Here is a 27,460-nt window from a genome sequence, read left to right on the forward strand (position 1 = left end):
TAGACTCGGTAATCAGGTTGTTGGTGCAGAGTCATTAGGGAGCTTTAAAAGGACAATAGGTAGATTTACAGAGAATGATGTTAGGTAAGTGTGTTTCCAGCAGGGACTGTCACGTGTAGGCCTGACGGTTTCTTGTGGCTTCCCTTATGTTCTTATGCTTTATGACTCACAGCAGCATCAGATAGCTACCTCCATCCATCACATCCCCAGTTCTTATAAAGCATCTCATTAGTCCATATACTAATGTTTGCTCAATTTATAAACAAGAAATTCACTTCGTATGAGTCATTATCAAAGAACTCAAAATATCAGTAATAACTGCCAAAAAAGTGGAGTTTGGTCAAGATCAGTTTCGCAGAGGTCATAGTGCCGCCAGGGGATGTGGTAAGTTCATTAGTAAATCTTTCCAACTTGCAAACTTACTCACTCCTTTTTACCTGTCTCGGGTCTCCTCTACATTTTCCAGACCTTTCATGCCTGTCTCGCGCCCTCCACTAGCAAAAGTTGTCTATTACATCCACTGTTTTATCTCCCAAACTTGATCACTTCATTTCTCCCTTGTCGTGTTCCCTCTACATTTTCCACCACTCTCATACGTGTTCTAATCCTTTCACTAGCGCAAAAGTTAGCTATTACATTCACTCTTTACGTTTCAAACTTGCTCACTTTATGCTTCTCATGTCCCCTCGACATTTTCTACCCCTTTCTTCTATTCCCTTCACTAAAGCGGGAGTTAAATATACATTCATTCGTTGATCCCCTTCACTGCCGGGCTTGGGAACACTCTGCCTTCCACCTGCTTTGCCACCTTCATACTTTCTCACCAAGAGGAGCATCAAGACACACCTCAGGAAGTAAACTGCCTTGTCTTTTTCAAACTCTCCCGCTTCTTATCTTCAAAGGAGATAAGTTTAACAGCTTCCTCTCTCGAGTTTTAGAGCTTCTGTCAGTCTGCTGTTGTTATAAGAAAGACTACGTTGGCTCGTACTCCTAAACGCTTCAACCTCCCATAAAGTTTATTCTCAAAGGACATAAACACGGTTACTCGGCATTTCATGATCCATTTCACCATAAGAATTGGAGAATCCCTTAATAAACTATCACTGGAATTACGAAAACACCCTTGAAAATTCGAAAAACTTCCATTAGATTCTTTTAGAAGTATCCGAGAGGAGACACCGAAAAGTTAAGTTTGATGACACCACGCGGAAGTAAACACTCAAAGTAGAAGACACAACGCGGAAGTCAAGAAGAAGGAGAAGAAAAAAAAGTCAAGTATCCCTTTCTTATTGTTCGTAAACTCCTTGAAGTCTCCTCAGCCCATCCCTGGCTTGAGAACCAGGCCGCGTCAGCAGCGGAGTGTCCCAGCCATTCTCTCGCTATCACCATAAGGTCTTAAGTTTTAATTAAGAACAATGCACAGTAACAGAAGGCTTTGTAAGACTGTATATCACAAGCCACGTTACGCAAGGCTCATGCTATGCTTATAACAGAGAGGTATTATTTATAGTACATTACACAGGCTTCCGTACGTCTCCTTCTATTCTTATCTGAGATGTTTATTGTGCGTTTGTGTCCTTCCGTGCCGCTGTCGAGAAGAAATATATTCCTTCCCGGCGTAAATATTGTGTGGGGTCCTTTGTGAGACATTTCCTGTTTTATTCTCCACTGGACCGCGGCGGCAGCAGGGCGGGGGACGTCTGCTGCTGCTGCTATTGTGGTTGTTGTTGTTCTTGTTGTTGTTGTTGTTGTTGTTGTTGTTGTTGTTTGTCTTCGTCTTGTTCTTTTCTTGTTCTTGTTACTCTTTTTTCTTCTTCTTTTCCATCTTCCTCTTCTCCTTCCTAGTAGTAGTAGCAGAAGCAGTAGTAGTAGTAGTAGTAGCAGTAGTAGTAGTAGTAGTAGTAGTAGTAGTAGTAGTAGTAGTAGTAGTAGTAGTAGTAGTAGTAATAGTAGTAGTAGTAGAAGTGGTAACAGGAGCAACAGCAGCATTAGTAATACAAAATACATTTCAAAGATCAACCCACATCACTAACAATTTTCTCTCTGTTGGGTGAGAGAAGGCCGAGTTAAAAAATCATCCCTGTCTTGTTGTGCGGGGAAGGTGCAGCGTAACACTTAGCACGTCGGGGGTGATGGCTTCATCTGAGCTGCAGCGTGCACGTGTGGCCGCGAGTCTGCAGTGGCACAGATGCTTGCAAACTATATAGGATAAGAACCACGTCCAGATGCAGCGGGTGTCGTGTGTGTGGGAGAGACGGGATATGCAAAGCAGGGCGTGTGGATGGTAGTAAATGCGTGGACAGCAGCACGTGTGAGACTAAAAGAACTGGCAAAACAAGAGGTGTATTTGTTTGTAATGCATAACTGTATGAGACACCTTCCCGTAACGACACAAAGCTATTATTTACGCATTAGACAAAAATGATATACTGTACAGGCGGAAACTTATCAAGAAATCGTGTTTTTGCAATGTACTTTTGACAAGACTACAGTTTTCGCGGGCATTTTCCTCAATAAGGCAGAAAAAAATATAAGAACAAATCTGTATAGGATACGTGTGTGCTAAAGGAGATCAGTCTTATAAAGAACGAATAAATAAACTAACCAAAGAATGCAGAGATGACACAGAAATCCCCTTTAACAAGACACTAGCTTCCTCATCTACAGTTTTATAACAGTGGCCCGACAGAGTATGCTAAGAAAACAATAAGTGCAGGATAATGAATTAAAACCAACTTGAGTATGTAAAGTGAATGTATGACCAAGGACTTGTCTTCAGCAGGACACCAGTTATCTCATCCATACCTTTATAGCCAGATAGAATAAGAGTACTAAGGAAATAAGTCCATGATGATAAACTAAAACTATCATGATTATTTCCATTGAGCAAGTGACCCAGGACTTCTCTTCACCAGGGCACCAGTTTCCTCACCTATACAATAACTCTACATAGGATAAGCTTATGAAGGAAACAAGTACAGGATGAAAGAGGAGCACCAACCTGAGTATTTGAAGTAAACGTATAAGTGACCAATGATTTCTCTCCACCAGGGCACCAGTTTCTTGATCTGGGACGTGGGCGGGCAGGAGAAGATCCGGCCACTGTGGCGCTCTTACACTCGCTGCACAGACGGCATTGTGTTCGTGGTGGACTCCGTGGACCTGGAGAGGCTGGAGGAGGCGAGATGTGAGCTGTACAAGACTGCCAAGCTACCGGAGAACGCCCAGGTGTGTGTGTGTGTGTGTGTGTGTGTCTGTGTGTGTGAATGGGTGTGGATGGTTGTTTGCGTGTGTGAGTTCAAGTTCAAGCAGTTTATTGCCAGATAATGGTCAGTTACAATATATACAAGGTTGTTACTTCATGGAAAGGTCTTCTGTGTGTGTGTGTGTGTGTGTGTGTGTGTGTTTGAAGGTCTGGCAGAATGTGGAGTCAATACTTTGAGGAAATGAGTGACACACACACACACACACACACACACACACACACGCAAGGCAATAACACCCATCTTGAGGCCACAAACGAAGCAATTCCGATCCACTTGAATGGTCGATTCCTTCCACCTGCGTCTGCTGTGAGAGAGAGAGAGAGAGACAGCAGATGGCGCGCCTCGAATCAGCAAATTGAATAAACAAAACAATAAATAAAGCACCAAGGTACGGGTTTGGATCTTTCATGAGTGTCAGATGCGCGCCTCACAATCCGGTATCCACTGGTGACTCGCAACACAGCATGCCTCTGCTCTCCACCCCAGCACTGCCTCGTCCATTCCTCTCATCACCCACCCCAACTATAATATTAATCCCGCCTCCGCCTGTCTGTCTGTCCGTCTCCTGTCACGACTTCTTTGTTCGTCCATTGCAGGTATTTAACATATTAGTTTTACCATCTCCCTCCTACGCCCTTGTATTCAAAGGTCAAGTGTTCCCCAGCCATTTCTTCTTTTTGGTCACTTCACTTCGTCATTCCCAAATTAAGAAACTTTACCCAGTGCAGTGTGAGGAGTTACAGTCATGTTTACAACATAACAACGCACTGTATTCTTGTTGATTTCCTTGTTTTATCGTTTAGCAAACTTCAGTGGAATATATTGGTGTTTTCGAGTAAATTCATTATTGTAGTGATAGTTTAACAAAGATTTGACTTTATCATTAACAAAAAACACAGGGAAAACCGGACGTAAAGCATAAAAAAAAAGAGGGGAAAAAACGCCAGTGCGTTCCCGACTAGAAATTCTGGTGGTCCTTGAAAATTGCCATGAGGAAAGAGCAGAACAATATATTCAGACAGTCACAAGGGGAACAAAGGCTGCACCATCAATAGTAAAAACTGCCCATGAGAACGCGAGTGGTCATCTCTACGGCCCTTGGAAAATACACATGAGGAAAGAACAAAGAATAAGCTGTTCAGACAGTCACAGAGGGGTGAGGCGCAAGGGAACGAAAGCACATCCACCCGTGTACTAGTCGCTGAATATAACGCAGCTACCACGAAATGGTCTGCATCTGCTTGTTTCCTCACTCCTCTCCTCCTGTATGTGGGTTGTTGAGACGTGTATCCTCCGCGCCTCACTCCCTCAACAAGGTCACTTATGCACGCCGCGGGGTCTGAATGAAATGTTCTCCCCTTGCTGAGCGTGTTAGCTTGCCACGGTTGCCTCTATTCTGCTCCTGACGTGCCCGCATTGTTGAGTGTTCCTTGGCCTTTTAGGGAATATTTGATACTCTCTGGAATGGCATGGACTAGTTTCTTTTCCTTTCTTTTTTAATGTGTTCAGTGTGGGACCCTTCAAAGGAGAGGTATCAAGACTTCTAAGAACCCTACCCTGCTGTCTTGGAGCTTCCTTCTAATCTTCTTTTTCTGGAAGGGATATCTGGAGAACTCTTTTTTTATTTTTCTTCTTCTTCTTCTTCTATTCTTTTTGTGCTGTACTATTAGACTATTACAATTTTTTTTTTTTATCGAACATAGTTTATACTTAAATCTTTGTCCTCTTCGTTATAGATTTTCTTTTTCTTCTTCTTCTTCTTTTCTTCTTCTTCTTTTATGATCTTTTTGGGCTGTACTGGTAGACTGTCACACCATTTCCTTTAATCAGAAATACAATATCTTTAGATCTTTGCCTCTTTTCGTTAAGTAAGCCGGCCAAGGGCGCAAAGTTTTAGAAATGCCCGCTTTATTGCCTCTCTCCCGAAAAAAGTTAATTATAAAAAGTTTCAAAATGGTAATGGGTTTAGAGATCCTACGATTATCACCAAGATACGTAAAGAGACCATCAGCTCCGTAATACAATAGCGGAGAGTCCTCCCTGGGATGTGTCTCAAGATGGCGCACGTCAGAACAATGGCCAGAAGAGGTGATCAGATTGCTCAAATATCTAAATGTCTGTGATTATAAATTATGTAGTTTTATTCCTTAAGAGACCATCAGCTCGACAGTTCAGTAAAAGAGTCCTCACTACGCTGTGTTTGAAGTTGTCCAAATATCTCAATGTCTGTGGTTATATGTATTTTTGTTTCGTAAAATAATGTAGTTACTCAAATGCCACGTGTTATATTACCACTGTTTCCCACACTTACTAAACACAAGTGAACAGGAAGGTGATGAAACAAGACCCAGACATCAGCGTGAATGAGGAGCACCGGTAATGTAAGCACGTCATTAACGATTGGACTAGAGGGGAATGGAGTCGAGTAACTAATGCAGCACGGCACCGTGGTATGAAAGACTGGGAGGGAAAGGAGAATACAAAATCACGTACAGGAAAGTAATGGAACAAGACTCAAATATCAACACGTATGAGTAAAAAGGAGAGAATGGAGTTGATTTACTAATGCAGCCAGCCAGGTACTGTAATATAAAAAAAAAAAAAACAGACTGGGAGAGAAAGGAGAATACAAAATCATGTACAGGAAAGTAATGGAACAAGACTCAAATATCAACACGTATGAGTAGCAAGGAGAGAATAAAATTGATTCACTAATGCAGCCAGCCAGGTACCGCAATATATATAAAAAAAAAAAAAAGGAGAATACAAAGTCACATATAGGAAAATAATGGAACAAGACTCAAATATCAACAAGTATGAGTATCACCAGTAATATAAGCTCTCCATTAACAAGCAGGGGATGGAATCGATTCACTAATGCAGCAGCCAGGCAGGTATTGTAATATAAAAGGCTGGACTAAGAGGAGAGAAACATACAAAGCCACATGCAGGAAAGTAATGGAAAGACTCAAATATCAGCACGTATGAGTAGCACATTAACGATTTGACGGGAGGAGAATGGAGTTGGTTCACTAATGCAGCAGCCAGCCAGGTACTGTGATATAAAAGGCTGGACTGGGAGGGAAGAAAAATGCGAAGTCTGCCTCTCCCTCCCTGATGCAGACGAGCGATAAGCGAGGCAGACGGTCCAATTAGCTTTGACCAATTTTGCAAAACGCGCCAAACAACAATAGTCATTAGTGCATCTTTTGCCCTAACACCCTTGTTGACTTGATTGTTTTACTGTGTGTGTGTGTGTGCGTGTGTGTGTGTGAGAGAGAGAGAGAGAGAGAGAGAGAGAGAGGGAGGGTTGGAAAGGAACAGAAAAACTCTCCCTTTCTTTCCCCTCTCTATAAAAAGAATTCCAAAAAACACACACTCGCCCTCCCTAAAAAAAAAAAAAGTATTCATTGTGTGTGTGTGTGTGTGTGTGTGTGTGTGTGTGTGTGCATGCGCTAGTGTGTGTGCATGCGTCAGTGTGTGTGTGCACTCGTTTATAGTTACGGTCGGAAAAAAAAATATATCCTCTACTTTCAAAAAACAAATAAAAGATAACAATAAAATAAAAGCAAAGGAAACAAAATAAAAACGAAGCAAAAATACTCCCGCGACCATCTCCCACCACGCCCAGAACAGCATGGCGGGAACGTATTCATGTATTCAAAGTGCCTCACCTTCCACAAATGTCAAACACCCCCGGGGGACGCCTCGCCCTTGATTGAGGACCCCTGAGGCGGCCCGCGTGGAGGTTACGACCACTTCCCCCACAGTACATAGGCTTCATCCCGGGCTACAATGAGACAGGCCTACGTTTATGTTCTATTACTTATGCATACAGTGGACGTCGTAACGTTATAAAGAAGATATAGATTCGTGGTCATATTTTTCCTATAGTGATGATATTAAAACTGGGAGATTGGCACCTTATTGGGCCTTTTTCCGTTCTTTTAGTGCCACTCTAACAAAAAAGAATATATACCTCTTAACTAATTAAATATATGTGATTTTATTAAGGAAAGTGCAACTAGAGGTGCTAAAAAGAGCTTGAATATTCCATCCTTCTCACCGCTGCCTCTCGTGTCTTTCAAAATCTCAGTCTTAGCGTGCACCGAGACATCGCATTAAGCCCGTGGCAGTCACCTATTTAGTGGTCTTTGTATTAGAAAAAATGGTTCTCATAGCAATGGTGGATGTATAGAATGGTCGTTGTTACAGAGTCAGTGGGGAGCTTTAAGAGATTAGACAAAATGATGGATGGGGATGATAGGTGGATAAAGGTACGTATGTTTTATACGGGGACTGCCACACGGAGGCTTGGCGGCTCACTGCAGCTTCCCTTGTAGTTCATTAATGTGGACTGTACTTTGCCTCTATAATTTCTAAGGGTTTTGTCTAATTATTTAACGTTACTCCAGTGTAAGTAATGTCAGTTCATGCATCTGTCGTCAGTTAAGTACACTGGTAACTTTATGAAGTTTGTTATGAGTGGGCTGCGCGTGTGCGTGTGCGCGTGCGTGTATGTATGTTCGCTATAATAATAGTGGTGGCAGTAATAATAATAATAATAATAATAATAATAATAATAATAATAATAATAGTAGTAGTAGTAGTAGTAGTAGTAGTAGTAGTAGAAACAAAAATTTTTAATGATAAATAAAAACAGAACAAGCACTGAAAATTTACAGAGGGAGGGGACTGACACACGCAGAGAGAGAGAGAGAGAGAGAGAGAGAGAGAGAGAGAGAGAGAGAGAGAGAGAGAGAGAGAGAGAGAGAAACTGAAACAGACAGACAGACAGTCAGAGCTGGGGAGCGGGTTGTGCTTATGTATACAGGACACGGCTCATCGCTACATATGGCCCCGTGTGTGTGTGTGTGTGTGTGTGTGTGTGTATGTGTTAGAAGAAGGGTCTTACGTGTGGCAGAGCGCGCCCCGTCACCCGCCACCCGCCAGCCGTCAGCCGTCACGAGTCACACGGGTCAAGTGGTCAAGATTTACTGGCACGGACGTAATTCTGTGAGCGTTGTGTGGTTGGAAAGTTGGTGTGTTTCTGTGTGTGTTTGTGTTTGTGTTTTTGTTCGACGCCCCGTGAATCTCCTTCCTTCGGGTCACTTCTCTTCCCTTCACGCCGAGCATCCCTTCACCTCGCAGCGTAAGGATGGGGAAAATAAAGAAATAAATTACGAAATACATAAATAAAATACAGAAAAATGTATACGCTTCAATTTGCGTCCATGTTTTATATTCGAATACCGAGGTGACCTGACTATGTATGTGTGCTTCTTTCTCTCTTTAACTTCTCTTTCTTTTCTTTATTCTATTTCTCCTCTGCTTTATTTTTCTTGTTTTTTTTTTTATTTTTGCATGGACAGAAAAAAAGTCATAGGTCTATTCACGTTCATGTTTTTTTTTTCATGTTTACTCTCTCTCTCTCTCTCTCTCTCTCTCTCTCTGAATGTGTGTGTGTGTGCGTGTGTGTGTGTGTGTGTGTGTGTGTGTGTGTGTGTGTGTGTTTATTTCCCTTCTCCCATCTTCCTCATATTTTTCTACATTTTTCTACTGGCATAAAATATATTTACTCGCACGTGATTTTTTTCTATTTTTTACTCTTTATTTATTTTCTGTTCATTTTCTGTTTCTCTTACCTCTGATTCCACCTCCATTATTTTTTCTTTTCAGCTCATGGAATCGCTTTAATTTATTCAAGTGCAGCTCCATTTTATACGCATACAAGAAATAAACTTCCTTCCTTTCCTTTGATTAATATTTCCTCTGTCTTCTTTCTCTTCTCTTAGTCCATTTCTTTATATACAGAGAAATGGGCGTGTTGGAGCATTCGTCTATAGTTCCTCACGTTCCTTGCTTTTAGATGAATTACTGTACCTTATCACGAATATAAGCCTCTTCAAGGTCACAAGATAGGTCTGTTTAATCTTCCTGTTCCTTCATTTTCCTTTGTGTTTCTTTGTGCTTATTTCGTGTAGCTTAACATGAACACAAAATAATTCTGCTACTGCTTTCTCCTCCTGTTACTGTTTTCCTTTGCGTTCCTTTGCGCTCCCCTCCGGACGTGTCAGACTTCCTCCACGTGTCAGGGAAAAGCAATGCAAACATTTACAGTAGCCTTTACAGATTCACTCCTGCCCTTCTCTGCTGCCTCTCTCCCTCCCTCCCTCCTTTCAACGTCCAGTACACGATTCCATAATACATAATAGATCAGTGTGTCTCCTCTCCCTGTCCTCCCTCCCGCTGCCCTCGTTCACACAGCCAAGGCACGTGTCTGGGGGTCAGTGGGGAGTGTTGAGTGGCGGTGACTCAATGCAAGGACGTGACACGACATGGTACTTTTTTGTCACGTTGATCTGATTAGACTTACGCTGTTGATCTGAATAAATTTATGTTCGTGTCCTGGAATGCTTTGCTCTCCCATCAGGACTGTTTTCAAAGGCCACGCAAATGATTAGTCAGGTTCTCGTGGATGCAAGGACGCGACAGAACGTGGAGGTTTTCTGACACGAACTGAGTAAATCTATACTAGTTTTCTGAAATACTTTGCTCTCCCATGACTGTTTTTAAAAGCCACAGAGGTGATAAATCAGGTTTTCGTGGGTTTTTTTATTTTTTTATTATGGATGATGTTGAATTATTGCTAAGCTGTTACTACACTCATGAAAACATTTGGAAACCGTAACAACATCCATCGCATCATGATGAACGTAGTGGAGATAGGACGCGGCAATGTTTAAGCAGTCAGTCCTTAGTGAAAAAAAAAAAACGAGCCATTTCTGCACAGGAGAATAAAAGGATTGTTATTCAGAATTGTTCCTAGTGAAAGAACGAAGAATAAATGAATGCTTATCAGTCAGAATTGCCCCTTTTTCTATGGGTAAAATTATGATGCTGGAATCTCATTTTCTACTACATTCATCTCGGTAAATTTATAGTGACAGAAGAAGGTTATTAAGGAAATGTATGGATACTTACTCATCAAATTATTCTACTCGTATTTCAGGGAGGATGAAATTATGCTGCTGGAACATGACGTTTGTTTTCATTAACGAATCCCGCTTCCTGCCACGCTGATCTGAGTAAACCTGGTGTGACGGATCAAGGGAATGCAGGAGATGAATGGCTGCTCACTCGTCAGTCCGTCAAGTTTCTGTGGAAGTTAAATCATTTCCCCCAAACGATCATGATATCTTTTCATTTACGATTTGATCTCTTCATTAACGAATTTCACTGTCCATCACGTTTATGTCACAAAACAGCGATGGAACAGTGGAGTGAGGGAGAGAAATGGAAACTCGACCACACTGTTCTATTTTTGGAGGGCTGAAACATTGATATTGGGAGCATGTCGTCTGTCCTCGCTGGCAAATCTCACTTTTAATCACGTTCACCTGAATATACGTACAGCGGCGGGACACAGGAATGAAAGGAAAGCATACTTACTCTTAAGCTGCCCTACATTTCTGGCGTAAATGACGAGGCCGGTGATACAATTATGAGGTATTTCATTACTGAATTTCACGCTATCACACTTATTCCAACAAATTTAAAAGTCCAGAACAAGGTAAATCTTAGAGAAAAGACGTTTCCTCAGTAAATTCTCCCATCTTTCGGTTTTAAATTAAGATGCTGGAGGTTAACTCATGAGATATCTCTTCATCACCGAATTGCACTTCTTGTGATGCTAACCTCAGCAAATTCAGAGGGACAGAACAAGGCTTCCCTCCAAAAGGAAAGATACTCAGTCATATATTGCCCCACATTTCGGGTTTGAATCACGATGCTGGAGAGACAATCATGATATACCTCTTCAATACCAACTTTCAATTCCTGTGACACTAACCTCAGCAAATTTCAAGGCACAGAACAAGGCAGTCCTCCAAAAGGAAAGATACTCATTCATGTATTGTCCCAAATTTCGGGTTTAAATCACGATGCTGGAGAGAGAATCGTGATATCAACTTTCAATTCCTGTGACACTAACCTCAGCAAATTTCAAGGCACAGAATAAGGCAGTCTTCCAAAAGGGAACGACACTCAGTCACCATATTGTTCTACTTTTCGGGGATAATATTTTAAAGTAGGAAATAAAATCATAACAAATTTCTTCGTTAAACTTTCTTTCCACCACGTTGATCTTGACAAACAGTGACAGCACGAAACGATTCTTCAAGTCAAAACACACTCACTCACCAAATCATCTTACTTTTTGGGGGGCTAAAATCTTGATGTTGGAGGTAAAATCACGGCACATCTCTACTAACGAATGCAGTTTTTGTATGAACATCATTTATTTAGGTAGGACAGACACAGACAACACCTAACACAACACAACAGGACACACGCTACAGAGAGCTAGAATTACCGTGTCCCTTGTAGCTGGCATAAGAACATTATAGTGTATGTCTGTCTCCTGGACTTTACTTCAAGCCCTTTACGGTGACGCGGACTACATCCCAACCTACAGTTTTCTATCAAGCTTAACTAAACACTGGAATAGAGAAACAATTCTTTAAAGAGGTAAAACATTCATTCACCAACCTATCCCACCGCTCGGGAGTGAAATCATGACACGTCTTTCCATTAACGAATGTCACTTTCTGTCACGCTGACCTGAACAAACAACGTCAGAATGAAGCAATCTTAAATTAGAAAATGCACACACACTCACGCACTCCTCTAACTCTCCTACATTCTGAGGTAAAATTTTGATGTTGGGGAGTAAAATTATGACATATCTCTTCATCAACGAATTTCTTTCTTTTCAACTTTAGACTTTCCCGCTTGTACTTGGTTCTTTTATTTTTTCTCACTTTTTTTTTCTTACTCGTCAGTGTTTTTTTTTCTCTCTCTTTCTTTTCTCTCTCTCTTGACCTGAACCTTGACCTAAACAAACTTGCGATAACGGAAGGAAAGAAATATCATAAAGAAATGGAGAGATAACAATTTCTTACCAACCTTCCAATTTGTTTCTCGTGGATAAAATTGTGTTGGAAGTACTGTGCATATATAACGTAGATTTTTATTACGAATCTATTATTGTTATGTCTTTGGTTATTCGTTTAATTAATATATGTTTATTTGTTTGTTTGCGTGTGTTTGTTTGCGTTCATAATACTGTTATATATTGTTTGTTTGTTTGTTTGTTTGTTTTCGTTCGTTATTGCGTTATATATTTTGTTTATCTGTATTTTTCCTTAATAGCGTCATAAATTTTGTTGATTTGTTTGTTTGCGCAATAACATCATATTTTGTTTGCGTTCGTAATAGCGTAATATATTGTTTGTTTGTGTTCGTAATAGCGTCACTTACTGTTTGTTTGTATTTGTAATAGCGTCACTTATTGTTTGTGTTCGTAATAGCGTCATTTATTGTTGTTTGCTTTGGTAATCGCGTCCCTCGGCACTGCTGTGTTGTGCTTGAATCCTGAGTGCGCCAATGCATTAATGGGTAAACCGCCCCACGTCATTATTAATCTTGTCTCAGTGGCGGCAAAATTTTCGGTCATTCTTTCTTTCTGTGCTGAGTGGTTTGTCTGATTTTTTTTTTTTTTCCCCGCTTTTTCCGTGTCTTCCTCTGTGTTCATATTTTTCAGCTTTTTTCCTATTTTTTTCTCCTCCGAATCTTTCTTTTTTATTTACCTATTGCGCTTTTTATTCCACGTTGTGTTTTTTTTCTGTTGCTTTGTTTTTTTTATTCCTCAGTGTGTTTTTCCTTCTTTCTTTTGCCTTTTCCCCTCCAAGTATTTCCTATTTTTCCCGTCTTTGTTTATCTCTCTCGCTTTTTTTTCGTCCGCTGGATATTTTTTTTCTGTTCTTTTATTCATTTGTGTATTTGAACATCCTTTCCTTTTCTATCTCTCTCTCATTTTACTCTCAGCGTAATCTTTCCTCTTTCTTTTTTTCTCATTTCTACTCGTTTTTTATCAGCCTTTTTAATCCTCATTGTGATTTTTCTTTCTCCTCAAATTTAGTCTTTTTCGCTTGTACTTGGTTCATTTTAATTTTTCTCACGTTTTTTTTTTTTTTTTTTCTCGTTAGTATTCTTTTCTTCTATTTCTCTTTCTTTTTTTCTGCTTCACCTTTCCAAGTCACGTACCCTTCGTGTCACGCTTGGTTGCTGTTGCCAGGGTCATGCAGTATTGTGTCCTCTTAAGAAGCCCTGGCCGACCACTGACTTCTTAACTTGAAGCCACAAAAGAAGCTACGGTAATGGAAGCCCTTTGATGACTCGAACAGTTCACCTTAATTCGAGCCAAAGTTCCACAGAGTTTGAGGCGAAAACTTTACCTCTGCGCGTCTGTAACTACAATTCTGTGATTGCTAATGGCGGTATGGTACTTGTCCCGTCATTTGAATTGCGATGATCTCACTTAGCAGAAACATAAGGTACTGAGAGCTCTTAAATTCGCTACCTCTCTTTCTGAAGGCAACCATTTAATCTCTTCGCTTTTGTAACTGTGATTGCTAATGGCGGTATAACACTTGTTACATCATATGAGTGACTCTAGATAAACTGACTAAGCAGAAATACAGATAAAGGTACTGACAGTCTTCTGGTCGAGTGGTTCAAATTCTTAAGTGCGCGTAGTTATATTCAGGCTGAGCAAAGTTGCCTAGGGATGCTCTTATGAACTATCAAATACCTCTGTTATAAGTGCAGAAGTTTAGACTTTACAGTAGAATTTTCAAGGACACCGACACAAAAAAATGATTGGGTGGTTCAAACCTTTAGGTACGTAAGTAAGTAAATAAGTAGTAAAGTATCGATGGGCAGTGTATTTAAGAGTCAGAGGGTCAATCTTTCACTCAATAAGAGGCATCAAAACCGCCACTCCAGGCCACACCCTCGCCCTCATTGCCGCCCCTGTATAAAAGTACCTATGGTTACTCTAACTATCAATGGTCGGTGTAATTAACAATCACAGGGTCAATATTCAATTAGCAAGCGTCGTCCGAACCGCCACCCCAAGCCACACTCTCGCCCTCAGTGCCGCCCCTGTACAAAACTCCCCAAGGCGCCTCTGTTTCTTCAGCAAGTGCAAAAGTTTGAGTCCGATATTAATGCAAAGATATTCCACAAGTTTTATTATATAAGTGCAAAAGTGGCGAAGAAATATCAAACTTGGGCGCAAACAATTTCAAAAAAGGAAGCTTCGGTGATTTATCATTTACATTTTTATTTATTTATTTATTTTATTTATTTATTTTTTATTTATTTTTTTTTTTTCCAAGCGCACAAACGGGTTTCATTTCCTGTAATGTCGAGCTGTCCGTGCCGTGATTGTGGCGCCGCTGTGGAGTAATGGCGCGCGCTGATGTGATGTTTATACTGGACTAGCGCCGCTTACTCTCCCTGACACAATGACGATGATAAATACGGCGCAATAAAGATCGGCCTCGTACATTAATCAAGGGGAGTTAACCTGCGGCTGGCCTGTGAACCCTTCCATCGCCCCCTCGCCAGTCACCGCCCCGCACCACACAGACACACACATTCCCGCTCACCACGTAATGATGCACACTTACACCCGTACTTAGAAACGCTTTGCTCTCGCACCACGACTATTTTCAAAGGCCACCGAGTTGATTAGCCTAGTTCTCAAAAGTGTTTCTCGTCTTAATAATGTAGAAATCTTGTTAATGTGTCACTAGAACCATAAAAACAAACCTAAAAACCGTGTGACTTCAACTAGAACCTTTTAAATATAGTGGAGGTGCGGTGCAGACGTGGTTCAAAATATGGTCAATTGAGGGACAAATCACTGCATTACCCCTAATTTAACCTGACGAAGCAAAATAAAGTAACGTAATTCAATATACACGCCGCTTATCACCTAACAATAAGCACAATGACAGAGATAAAACACCACATCAAACGTTAGATAACCTACTGTAATTTAATGTAACAGAAGATGCCCCACCTTGTCATACCATACCATACCATCCCACAGAATACAGGCAGCTCATCACCTAACAATAAACACAATGACAGAGATAAAACACATCAAACGCAAGATAACCTACTGTAATATAATGTAACAGAAAATGCCCTACCGTGTCATACCATACCATACCATACCATAACATAACATAACATAGAATACAGGCAGCTCATCACCTAACAATAAACACAATGACAGAGATAAACCACCACATCAAACCTGACGTAACGCAACCTAACCTACCTTAACAAAATATACTCCGCCATACTAAACTATACAGTGAAATAACACATCACAAAACACACACCACTCATCACCTCACAATAAACATCCCGACGGAGATAAATCACCGCATCAAAGCACGACGCCGCATTTCACTCGGATTTATAACACTCCAAACACTCCACTGCTCGTTTCTCTGTATGCACATGTAACTTCCTCTCCCTGCTACCGACAGAGGACATTCCTTTCACCCTTACTATTTTCCTTCACTGCGACACCAGACTATTAACAGCACCAGAAGCAATGTGTGGAGTCTTTTTAAGCATTTACAAGAAAGTGATGAAGAAAAAAAATACATTTTGAAATTTCTTCCCAGTTCAAAGATTAGATGTGGCTGTAGAACAAGTAAAGATGTCTCAGAGTGATTGGTAATTAGGGAAAAGTGTACCAAGTGGCTGTCAAAGGGTTAATGGCACTTGTCTCATTTTGCCTGAAGAGACAAAAATAACTATTTTTTTTCTAGTAACTTTTGTATTTAATTACTACAAAAGTTGTTGTCTTTGTAATTCTTTTAACGTTAGCTACAAATTTAACACGAATAACATTTCAACTTATCATTTCCTTATATAATTTCCTTTTGGAACAAGACAGATACTGGTAAATATGGCAGTAATGTATTATAATATTATGTACAAGTAACTGAAAAATAATAGTTGTAGGAATGGGGAACTTCTATGCATAATATTTCTCCCTATGACTAACCCCCACCACCTCCTACCACTGGCTCACCTCCCAACTATCTGCTGTCACTGGCTCACTTCATGCCTCCCCGCAGGTGCCTATCTTGGTGCTGGCCAACAAGCAAGACCTGCCCGGCGCCAAGGACCCGCTGGAGATAGAGAGGTTGCTGGGCATCGCAGAGCTGGGCAACACCCACCTCTGGCACATACAGGTGAGGGAAGCACAAGCGATGGCAGGGAAAGCAGTGGATACGTAGATTATGACAGGGTGACTCAGAGCACGGAATATAAAGACAGAAGGATGACAGGGGAGTCAGAAAGAAGATATAGCAAAGAGTGGAAGAGAGAAACAGATGATGAGCAGGAAAGCAGGGAATATGTAAACGATGGCAGGCAGAATATAAAGACATAAGAATGACAGGGCGTCAGAGGGAAGATATATCAGAGAATGAAAGAGAGAAACAAGTGGTGAAAAGGAAAGCAGGGGACGAGGAAAAGCAGGGAATATATAGACGATACCAGGGAAGTCTATCTCATAGAATATAAAGACAGGAGGGTGGTAGGGGGTCAGAGAGCAAACATAACAGAGTGAAAGAGAGAAACATGGTGATTAGGAAAGCAGGTAACGAGGAAAAAAGCAGGGGATATATATAAACGATGGCAGGGAGGCACAGAACACGGAATATAAGGACAGAACGACGGCAGGAGTCACAGAGAATATATAAACAGGGAGTGGAAGAGAGAAACAGGTGATTAATAACACAGCAGAGGACGAGGCACTGGGGACAAACATACAGCACGGGACATGAAAACAAGGGGACTGGATAGGGTAACGAGCGGTGAGCAGAAAGGCAAGGGGTTGTTAGAATACAGAGCGCTTTGAACGAGGAAACTTCAAACCCGATTAGAGAAGCAGAAGAATTTAAACTATGTGAGGATAGGATATAGAAAAGACTGGGCAGGTGCAAAAACAGTCGCTGAAAAGTCCAAATGCAATTATTACGAGAAGGGAAGAGGGATGAGTGCGCAAAACAACGTCAGGTATTTTTGGAATCCTTAAATCATTAAGTCGCGCGGGAGCCAAGGTGACGAGAGAGAGAGAGAGAGAGAGAGAGAGAGAGAGAGAGAGAGAGAGAGAGAGAGAGAGAGAGAAGTGAAAGACGCAGGAAAAAAAGATTACATTTAGATAACGAACGAAGATTTCTCTAGGGTGGAGGAGGAAAATAGGGAGAAACTAACCCTCTCTCCCACCAGATTCCCCTCCACCTCTCTCTCCCTCAGCCGTCTCCCCGCCCACGCTCACAATTACAATATATTCTCCCGTTCTCCTTTAACATGAAAGATAACCTTACAATATCACGCTCCCCCTCAACCTCGCTACTTCCTCTCCCTTACCTAACCTTCACCCCGTCCACCTCTCCTTCTCCCCTTTAGTAAGTCTCTATCTTCCCACCTCCCCTTCTTCCCCCACCTTAACCTGCCTCTGTCACCCTCAAATAGCTCTTTCTTAGTTAGATTTCATTTCCTCTGTATCTTCCCTCTTCTTCCTTACTGCCTTGCCTAACCTCCCTATTCATTCCCTCCTCTTCAATTATCTCAGATTCCATTACTCCAGTGTCTTCCTTCCCCTTCCTCACCAAACATCCGCCATCCTATCCCCTCCTTCCTTAGACAAACTCCATTTCTCCAGTACCTTTCTTCTTCCTTACGTAACATCTTCTATTCCTTCATTTCCTTCCTCAGCCAGCTACAGTCACACACACACACACACACACACACACACACCATCCTCCCTCCGTCCTTCCTTAGTTTGCCTCCATGACCCCATACATCCTCTCCAGACGTGTCCTCACCTCCATTACACGTCTCCCGGTCCCAATTCTCTCCCTCCATCGCCTCTCCCAGTCTCCCCCCAGCCTCTCTCACCACCCCCTCCATCCTGATCTACTCACACGCCTCATAACTCAACCCAAACAAGCCTCCACCTTCCCTTTCACCCATCTTCCAAATATTGCTATGGAGTCTCTCTCTCTCTCTCTCTCTCTCTCTCTCTCTCTCTCTCTCTCTCTCTCTCTCTCTCTCTCTTTCAGCCATTGACATACACTCCCTCGTTCCTCTTTTATCCCGTAACGCTCGCACACATACACACACACACTTGCATTCATAAGCGCGCGCGCACACACACACACACACACACACACCCCTCCATCCCCAACACACCCCTTGCCAACAAACACACACTCACACCACACCATTCCTGCTCCGCCCCCAACGCACACACACACACCAATCTCCCCCCTCTTCCCACACCAACACACTCCAATCTGCCCTCCTCCTCCCACACCAACACACACCATCCTCTCATCTCCACAAACACACCTAACCTATCAACACTTCCTTTCCTTCCTTCTTTCCTTCCTTCCTTAGCTCTTCAGACACACCCACATCCCCTTCCTTCCTTTCCTTCACACTCCAGGCAGGCACACACACACACACACACACACACACACACACACACACACACACACACACCTCCGCCACTTCAGTCACTCAGCCACTCACGCATTCCCTCACTCCCGGGACCCGCAACATGAAACGGGAACACACCAGGGTCGCGTCTGTGTGGTTGAGGCGAGATGTCTTTAACAAGGCGGGACTTACGTGCGTGGGTTGTCATGGAGACGAGGTGGAAGCGTCAAAGAGAGAGAGAGAGAGAGAGAGAGAGAGAGAGAGAGAGAGGGGAGGGGAAAAAGGGGGAGAAAGGAAGTGAGAACAAATAGGAATATTGTAATAATTAACAAAAACAAGTGAGACAAGCCCAACAGAGAGAGAGAGGGAGAGAGAGAGAGAGAGAGAGAGAGAGAGAGAGAGAGAGAGAGAGAGAGGAGAGAGAGAGAGAGAGAGAGAGAGAGAGAGAGAGACATAATTATTAGACGAAGTGACAGAATAGCGAGATACAGAAACGAGACAGACAGACAGACATTACATACATACAGACAGACAGACAGACATTACATACATACATACATACAGACAGACAGACAGACAGACAGAAGTATAGATCATCCCTCCACCTGTATTGAACTAACTTAATTTAAGCCACTCTTCACACACTCTAATATTCTCAGCTCCCACTCCCAGCTTTTCTTTCTCTCCTCTCGTCTCTCTCTCTCTCTCTCTCTCTCTCTCTCTCTCTCTCTCTCTCTCTCTCTCTCTCTCTCTCTCTCTCTCTCACGCACACCCTTCCGACTCCTAGCACACTCCCTGCACCTTCCCATTTCCCACCCTTCACACACGCTCTCCCTTGCTGCTCCCACGACAGAAATCTTGTTGTGTTAAAGGAGAGAGAGAGAGAGAGAGAGAGAGAGAGAGAGAGAGAGAGAGAGAGAGATAGAGAGAGAGAGAGAGAGAGAGAGAGAGCTTTGAGTACTACCTGTGTCTCTGTCCCCCAGCCGGCGTGCGCCATCACAGGGGAGGGGCTGGACGACGCCCTGGAGCACCTGTACGACATGATCCACAAGCAGCGCCGCCTCGCCAAGACCAACAAGAAGAGACCCAGATGATCCTCCACCTCCGACTAGTTGGCTGCCCCCGCCGGCTGTCGGACTTCACTAAGCGTTTGTTGGGGCACCGAGGAACAGGAGCAGCCGCCGCCCCCCCTGGAAGGTGCTGAGGCGGCTGCGGTGACGCCTGAAGAGTACGAGGACATCTGTGACGAGGCTTCAAGAAGCGAGGATCACTACGGCGCCTCCTGAGCTGCGCACGATGGCTGTGGCGCCGCCGGGTCAAAGGGTCAAAGAGAGACGTGATGCAACTCAGCGCCAATCGAGTGTCTGCTCCTGGAGTGTTGCTGCCTCCTGGGAGATGTGGCGCCGCATGTGGCGTGCCCTGGATGGCTTCCCGATGGCACAAGCTGAAGGAAGGTGGATGAAGTCCTCAGGAGGATGAATTAAGTCTTTCTCTCCCTGGGACAGCCCTCCATTGTGCCGTTTTTTTGCATACAGTGAAGCAGTTTTTCTTGTGCTTCTGTAGTTCGGAGCCGCAGTCCCGAGCACAGCAAGGGCCGGGAGAGTTAATATGCCTTCCGCCCCCATGGCCTGCCTGGCCTGGCCTGCTCCGGGCCACGCCAGTGCTGGGGCAATCCAAGATGGAATTTGGCTCCAAGTGAAGGAGAAGAAAAATGCTCCCGACTGAAGCCAGGCGGAGCGAAGGTCCCACGCGACACAGGGGCCGCGCTGCCCCTGCCTGGGGCGCTTCAGCTGTTTTGAGACACAAATATAATTGTAAGCGAACTTTTGGGATAGACAGTTTTTAGGACTGATTCCTAGATGTGTTGCAAGCTGCAGGAATATTGATTGTCCATATATCTGTGATGTGATCTATACATTTACCCCTCAAGATAACTTTTATGGCGTCAGATGTTTTCTATGTCCACTAAACAATATCTCATTTAATTTTTCCACCAATGTTTTTTGCAAGTGAGTGGCTCTTATTCATTTGTCTCACCATTACCTTCTGAGTTGTCAAGCCGCGATGTTCACGGTAACAACCTTCACTTCACTCATCATTTCAAAACCAAACCCGACACGCCTTTATGTTCCAGACCAAGCTGCCGCGCGACAGTCACACCAACCCAACATAACCCTACATAACATAACATAACATAACAGCCCAAATTTACGTGTTTACGGACGTGTCGAGTGAACGCACTGGACTCAAATCATCAGGTAACGCCCGCACCTGAGGCCAGCGCTTGATCACTGTGCCACACGCCTCCTCACAGCACGTACGTTCCTGGGAGGAGTCACTAAGGCAGCTTCCAGACGGCGTAGGTCAGCCAGCTAGTCACCGGAGCTAGAGCCAGACATGTAGTGAGTCTCAGTTTGTAACGTAGGTCCTAAGATAAGGTAGTCGAGCTGAAAGTTAGTCAATAGTGAGCCAGTTGTTCGATCATCTGGAAAATCATATAATTAGGTAATCGATAAGGCAATCAGTCAGTCAGTCATCTAGTCTTTCACGACAATTTTCCTCGCCGCTGACTGCAAAGTGAAGGAAAGATGAGATTTTTTATCCGTGTTTTCGTTTTTTTTTCTTTTTTCTTATTGAATTATTTGTTTATTTTAGGATGTGATAAGTGGGTGCTGCGATTTTCTTTATTCATTTAATTCAGTCAGTCATTTACTCAGTCAGTCGGTTAGACATTACCTAAGTCACACCCAACCAAACCATTAGCTAGGCCTTTTCAAAATCCCCGTTTGTGAGTCCTTAATATAATTCAATCAGTCAGTCAGTCATTCAGTCATTACCATATGTCATATCAAACCGTCAGATAGCCCTTTTGAAAATACCCGTTCGTCAATCCTAATTTAATCCAATTTCGCCCTAATTCAGTCAGTCAGTCAATCGGTCAGTCAGCCAGTCAGTCAGTCAGTCAGTCAGTCAATCAGTCAGTCACTACTGGACACCCAACTCAGATAACTATTTTGAAAACCTCTGTTTGTCATTCCTAGTTTAATCTAGTCTTACCCTTGGTCAGTCAGTCTGTCAGTCAGTCAGTCAGTCAACCAGTCAGCCAGTCAGTCCCCGTGGTGAGGCCTTTGTACATAACGATGCATAATCTTTCATACCGGTAAAAGTAATGATAAAAATAAACAATAACTTACATGACATTTTTTGTAACACAAGAAAGGAAAGCAGCGGAAAAAACCACACGGAAAACATTTTAGCAACAGTTTTCCCAATTTTATTTTTCCGCTGCTACCAATTTTTGCATTTTTTTTCAAATTTCCCTTTCCTTGTGAGTGAAAAAAAAAATAACAGTACTAAATGGTGCACTGTATTTGGATATATTGTGATTCTCTATGGTGATAACTCCCTTTATTGCATACTATTTTTCGGTCCAGGAGATGATAATACTATTTGTACTACACTTTGAACTTGTTTGAAGCGCACCGTACGTTGTAAAACAAGGACAAGGACGCTACAGACAGGGTGGTGTGTATCCTTCCCTCGTAGCTACCAGGACTTTGATACCATTGGTCGGTGGAATGGCCAATGATGTGGTTTGTTTTTCGCAGCTTATGTCCTGCATCCGTTTTCTTTCGCAGCCAAGTCAGGAGTTGTGACTGGCCGCGTGTTACAATAAGAACAACACACTCGTGGCATCGTCGTCTCCCGAGTGACAGGAAGAACTATTTTCACGTGTTTCTCTCTGTGATATGTTACATAGGTGTTGCCTGGGTGATAGGTGTTAAGGCAGGTGTGTGTTTGTGTGTGTGTGTGTGTGTGTGTGTGTGTGTGTGTGTGTGTGTGTGTGTGTGTGTGTGTGGTGTTTTTTTGCGCCTCAGCCTAACGCGTGTAAATATAGATAGGTAGTTAATTAAAGATGAAACAGTGGAAGAAAAGGAAGAAGAGAAAAACAATGCAAGGAAAAAGGAATTAAAAGACAAGAAAATGCACAAAATAGAGAGTAAGTTACAATATTGCAGAAAAAATACATGAAACAGTTTTTCTAAATGTACTTATGGAAGACAAAATTTTTCCATGTACCAGAAAAAGAAGAAAACAGAAAAATAGAAGAATACATAAAGAAAATATATAAAAAGAGGAAAATCTTATTTTTTTTTTAACAGTTGATACATGAATGACTGGGTAGGTGAAGTAACTGAGAGCTGATTGGCTAATACACTGTAGTTATTCAAGTTATACGACAAATTAACGGTCGATTACTTTTATATATTCCATTCAAAGGTTTGTGTTTAGTTATCTCTTTCTACAACTCCCCATACGTCTAATTATCTACTTTTACAACTGTTCACACGTATAGTTCTCATTTTCTATAACCTTTCATACGTATAATTCTTTCCAACAACTGTTCACACATATACCTCTCCCTTTCTACAACTGCTTTTAAGTATAATTATCTTCTGCAACTGTTCACACTCTCCTTCTACCACTGTTCACACGTAAGGCTTCTCTCTCTCTTTCTACAACTCACCGGATGTTTGTAAGGGCGTTGATCCTTCAGTACCCGCGTCACGTCCCAGTCGCCGCGGCCTGAATGTTGTCCCCTTAATAAGGCAAAACAATATCCGGGACTCAGAAGTTAATCAGTGAGCAGCGGAAGTGGGAGAGCTAATCAGGAGCGGAGGACGGAATGCGCTCACGCCACACACACACACACACACACACACACACACACACACACACACACACACACACACACACACACACACACACATTACGCATACGTACAAGACTTTATCAGCAAGAAAGCCCAACTTTACACAACACAGTAAGAAACTTTTCAAGAGAGGAAGAGATAAGGATGTGCAGAAATACAGTTTTCCAAATAGAGCTTTAGATTTGTGGAATGCATTGCCAAGGGAAGTGGTGTGTGTTTGTGTGTGTGTGTGTGTGTGTGTGTGTGTGTGTGTGTGTGTGTGTGTGTGTGTGTGTGTGTGTGTGTGTGTGTGTGAAATATAAGCACCTCATATGAAAAGACGAAACATTATGAACTTGTCTCGCATTTGAAAAAAATACAAACAGTAAACACACACACACACACACACACACACACACACACACACACACACACACACACACACACGATACAAAATACAGTTTACCATCCACCGCAAGGCGACACGTACAAACCCACAACACGACCCTGATATAGCGAGTCTCATTTCCTCCTCCACCCTGCCAGCGCTACACGACCTTGCTACTGCACCAAAATACCGATCGATCAATCAGTCAGCCAGTCAGTCCTCAGCCTCCCCCGCCCATTCCTTCGCCGCAAGGTTGAAAGTTGCCTCATTCCAGGAAAACTTGTATGCATTTCTGGCCAGTCACGCAGTTTGAGGTATTGATATGTAACGGGAAAGACGCACAGACAGACTTCCCTTTGTAATAATTTGGGTTGCGCTGGTTTTGAGGTTTACTTTGGTGATATGTACGAGTTTTGGGTTGCTTGTAAGAGAGGAAGGTGAAGAAGAGTGTTTTTTTTTTACTTTTTTTTTTTAAGGTTATGTATTGAAAAGGAGATGAATGAGGATTTGTGATGGCCAAGAGGAAAAGAAAGGAAAGAAAGAAAGAAAGAAAGAAAGAAAGAAAAAAGGAAAAAGAAGAAGAAGAAGAAGAAGAAGAAGAAGAAGAAGAAGAAGAAGAAGAAGAAGAAGAAGAAGATGATTATGATGATGATGATGATGATGATGATGCATTTTGTTTACGCATCTCATGTACTGCAACTGTTTTATTTCGTAAGGCTGTCCAGAAGAAGAAGAAGAAGAAGAAGAAGAAGAAGAAGAAGAAGAAGAAGAAGAAGAAGAAAATAAAACTTATGTATAATACAACTTTTTAGAAATCAAGCGTGTGTGAGTGCTTGTGTGCACGTATGTGTGTGTGTGTGTGTGTGTGTGTGTGTGTGTGTGTGTGTGTATGTATTGCCACGTGCACCGTTCTTGTTGCCCGCGTGCACCGTGTTTTTTATTCATATTTTTCGTTTCCCTGCGTGTGCACTGTTTTCTGTGAGCGTGCACCGCCGCGAAGGCTGAACGCTGGACGCAAGCAACGAGAGAATCTGATGTTAACGCGTTCGCCACTTTTTGGACACGAAAATCGACTTGATTGTTGCTCTTCTTCTTTTCCTTCCATCGTGTGCTGATTTGTGAAGGTCGAGATTTAAATACTGATAATACTATAACGGTAATAATAATAATAATAATTTTATCTAGCCGCGCCCCCCGAAGGCCTTAGTATCTTGTATATCAGAATTGTTAACATTTACCGTACAAAATAAACTTGTCAGGAACCCCATTGGTGCTTTCATTCTGACGTCACGTCTTTCCTGGCAAGCTATTGGTTCTTATGCTCTTACGTCACTCAAATCCTGTTCAGCCATTGGTGTTTTGTGACGTAACACATTTCCTAGCCTCTCATTGGTGTTTACTTTTGTGACGCAATATATCCCTTGTTTACGTCAATTATCCTGTCACGTGATTGATATTAATTTTCTGATGTAATTAATTTCCATGGTTGCCATTGGTGATTATCCTCTTACGTCATTGTAATTCTGCCCTTTCATTGGTGTTAATTTCGTCACGTTATTTATTTCCTCGCTTTGCTATTGGCCCTTCTCCTCTTACGTCACTCATTCTGTCGCATCATTAGTATTCATTACGTGTGTATATTTCCTCTCTTGTCATTGGTTCTCATCCTCTTACGTCACTCTAATTATGTCCCGTCATTGGTGCTTTATCACGTTATACATTTTTTCCTCGCTTTTGATTGGTGCTGAGCTTCATACATCAAGTTAATCTGCGCACGTCATTGGTGCTTGAGTTGTGACGTCACGCCCATTCATTGACTGTTGCCATGACACTGGGCACGCAGTTCACGGATGAATTCTTAATGGTGGAAGACTCAGGCCAGTGTGGAGGATAAAAAAAATATATATATATGAATAGAAGTCAAGCAATTACAAGGAGAGATTTTAATTAAGGTAAATTGACAGTGAAAAATGTCTTTCTCCTTTTCTTCATTCACTGTTATTTTTATTTTCGTTTTTCATTTTCTATTTTTTTTTTTTTTAACGTTTTCTTGTATATATATTTTTCTTTCCTTCTATTTATTTCTGTATGTATTACCATTGTTATCTTAGCGGGTTTTTTCCTTTTCTTTCTTCTTCTTCTTCTTCTTCTTCTTCTTCTTCTTCTTCTTCTTCTTCTTCTTCTTCTTCTTCTTCTTCTTCTTCTTCTTCTTCTTCTTCTTCTTGTACCACCCCTCGCATTACTGACATCCTCTTCCTCCTCCATCATCGCTACAATCATCCCTTCCTCGTTCTCCTCCTCCTCCTCCTTCCCCCTCCTCCTCCTCCTCCTCCTCCTCCTCCTCCTCCTCCTCCTCCTTGTGTCAACATATCGCTTCCAGAGGCTGTCAAGAATCAACACAGACTCTCTTCTCTCCTTTCCTTTCTGCTAAAGTTTATTCTCCCTTCCCTTCCCTCCTTTCCTTTCCTTTATCTCCTTCCTTCGTGCTCCCCTTTCCTTTTCTTTCCGCACGTCTTCACCCTTATTCATTCATTCATCCTCCCTCCCTCTCCCTCTCCCTCTTTCCCTCCATCCTCTTCATTCATCCAGCCACTCAGCCGTCTCTTTCCTCCTCTCCCTCCCCGCTACATATTCTCTCTCTCTCTCTCCTTTATTCATTTTCCTTCAGTTTTTTCATATGTCTCGTTTTTTTTTCTTTTTTCCTTCCTCTCTTTCTTTCCTTCTCTTTCTTCTTCTCTTCTTAAGTATCAGTTACTATTTCCTCATACTTGTCTTTTTTATCGCGTTTTTTCCTCTCTTTCTTTCCTTTCTTCCTCCTCTTCTCAAGTATCAGTTTGCCTACTTGTGTTTGTCATTTGTATCTCTCTCTCTCTCTCTCTCTCTCTCTCTCTCTCTCTCTCTCTCTCTCTCTCTCTCTCTCTCTCTCTCTCTCTCTCTCGTGATGATTTTAAATGCACCACACAAACACAAACATGTAAATCATTAAAGGAAAACGGAAAAGCAAACACGCGGACATGACAGGAACACACACACACACACACACACACACACACACACACACACACACACATATACAAGCGAACCGTGACATCACCACCACTTCCCTCTCCACGCCCTTCCTCCTCCTCCTCCTCTTCCTCCTCCTCCTCCTCATCCCTAGTCCATTAAACCAGGCGGAAGTCCCTCAGCTCATTCCTCCTCCACTTCTTCCTCCTCTTCTTCATCCTCCTCCTCCTCCACCTCCAGCTGTTAAGAACCTAAGCTATTTATTCACCTCCCCACCAGGCGGCGCCCACTCAGCTGCCCGCCTCGCTTCGCCCCGTCCGCCTGCCCCGCTCCTCCGCGCCACCCCACCCCCCAACCCGCCCTGCCCATCCTGCAGCGACTGACAGCTGGGAGGGAAGCAGAGTATGCCCGACTGCGCGGAGGAAATAGAATACCTAGTTATGTCTGTCGGTTCTCAGGCGTCGGTGTGTCTGTGTATGACGGAGGCGCTCTCTCTCTCTCTCTCTCTCTCTCTCTCTCTCTCTCTCTCTCTCTCTCTCTCTCTCTACATGAATACATATCTGGTTGGTACATTCGTAAAATTCTCCTTTAGTTTTTCTATACGTATCTATTTATTTTTTTATTTATTTATTTATTTATTTACTTTTTTTTTTTTACATCCATTACCATTGGCATCCTCAGCCCTTCCGGTACAGATTTTTTTGCTTTTTGTTCCTTGAATAA

General features: G+C 42.5%; 1 protein-coding gene across 1 annotated transcript in view; it reads left to right on the top strand.

Moving 5' to 3' along the window:
- Positions 1-24,995, top strand: part of LOC135112849 (ADP-ribosylation factor-like protein 4C) — a 63,658-nt gene extending 38,663 nt beyond the window's left edge. The window contains exons 2-4 of the mRNA XM_064027735.1: positions 3,052-3,228; positions 16,277-16,393; positions 19,634-24,995. Of these exons, the coding sequence (XP_063883805.1) occupies positions 3,052-3,228; positions 16,277-16,393; positions 19,634-19,744 (405 nt within the window). The 3' untranslated portion in view covers positions 19,745-24,995. The remainder of the gene's footprint in view (positions 1-3,051; positions 3,229-16,276; positions 16,394-19,633) is intronic.
- Positions 24,996-27,460: the final 2,465 nt, after the last annotated feature.

This window comes from Scylla paramamosain, chromosome 24 (genome assembly GCF_035594125.1).
Source record: "Scylla paramamosain isolate STU-SP2022 chromosome 24, ASM3559412v1, whole genome shotgun sequence".
Taxonomy (NCBI): domain Eukaryota; kingdom Metazoa; phylum Arthropoda; class Malacostraca; order Decapoda; family Portunidae; genus Scylla; species Scylla paramamosain.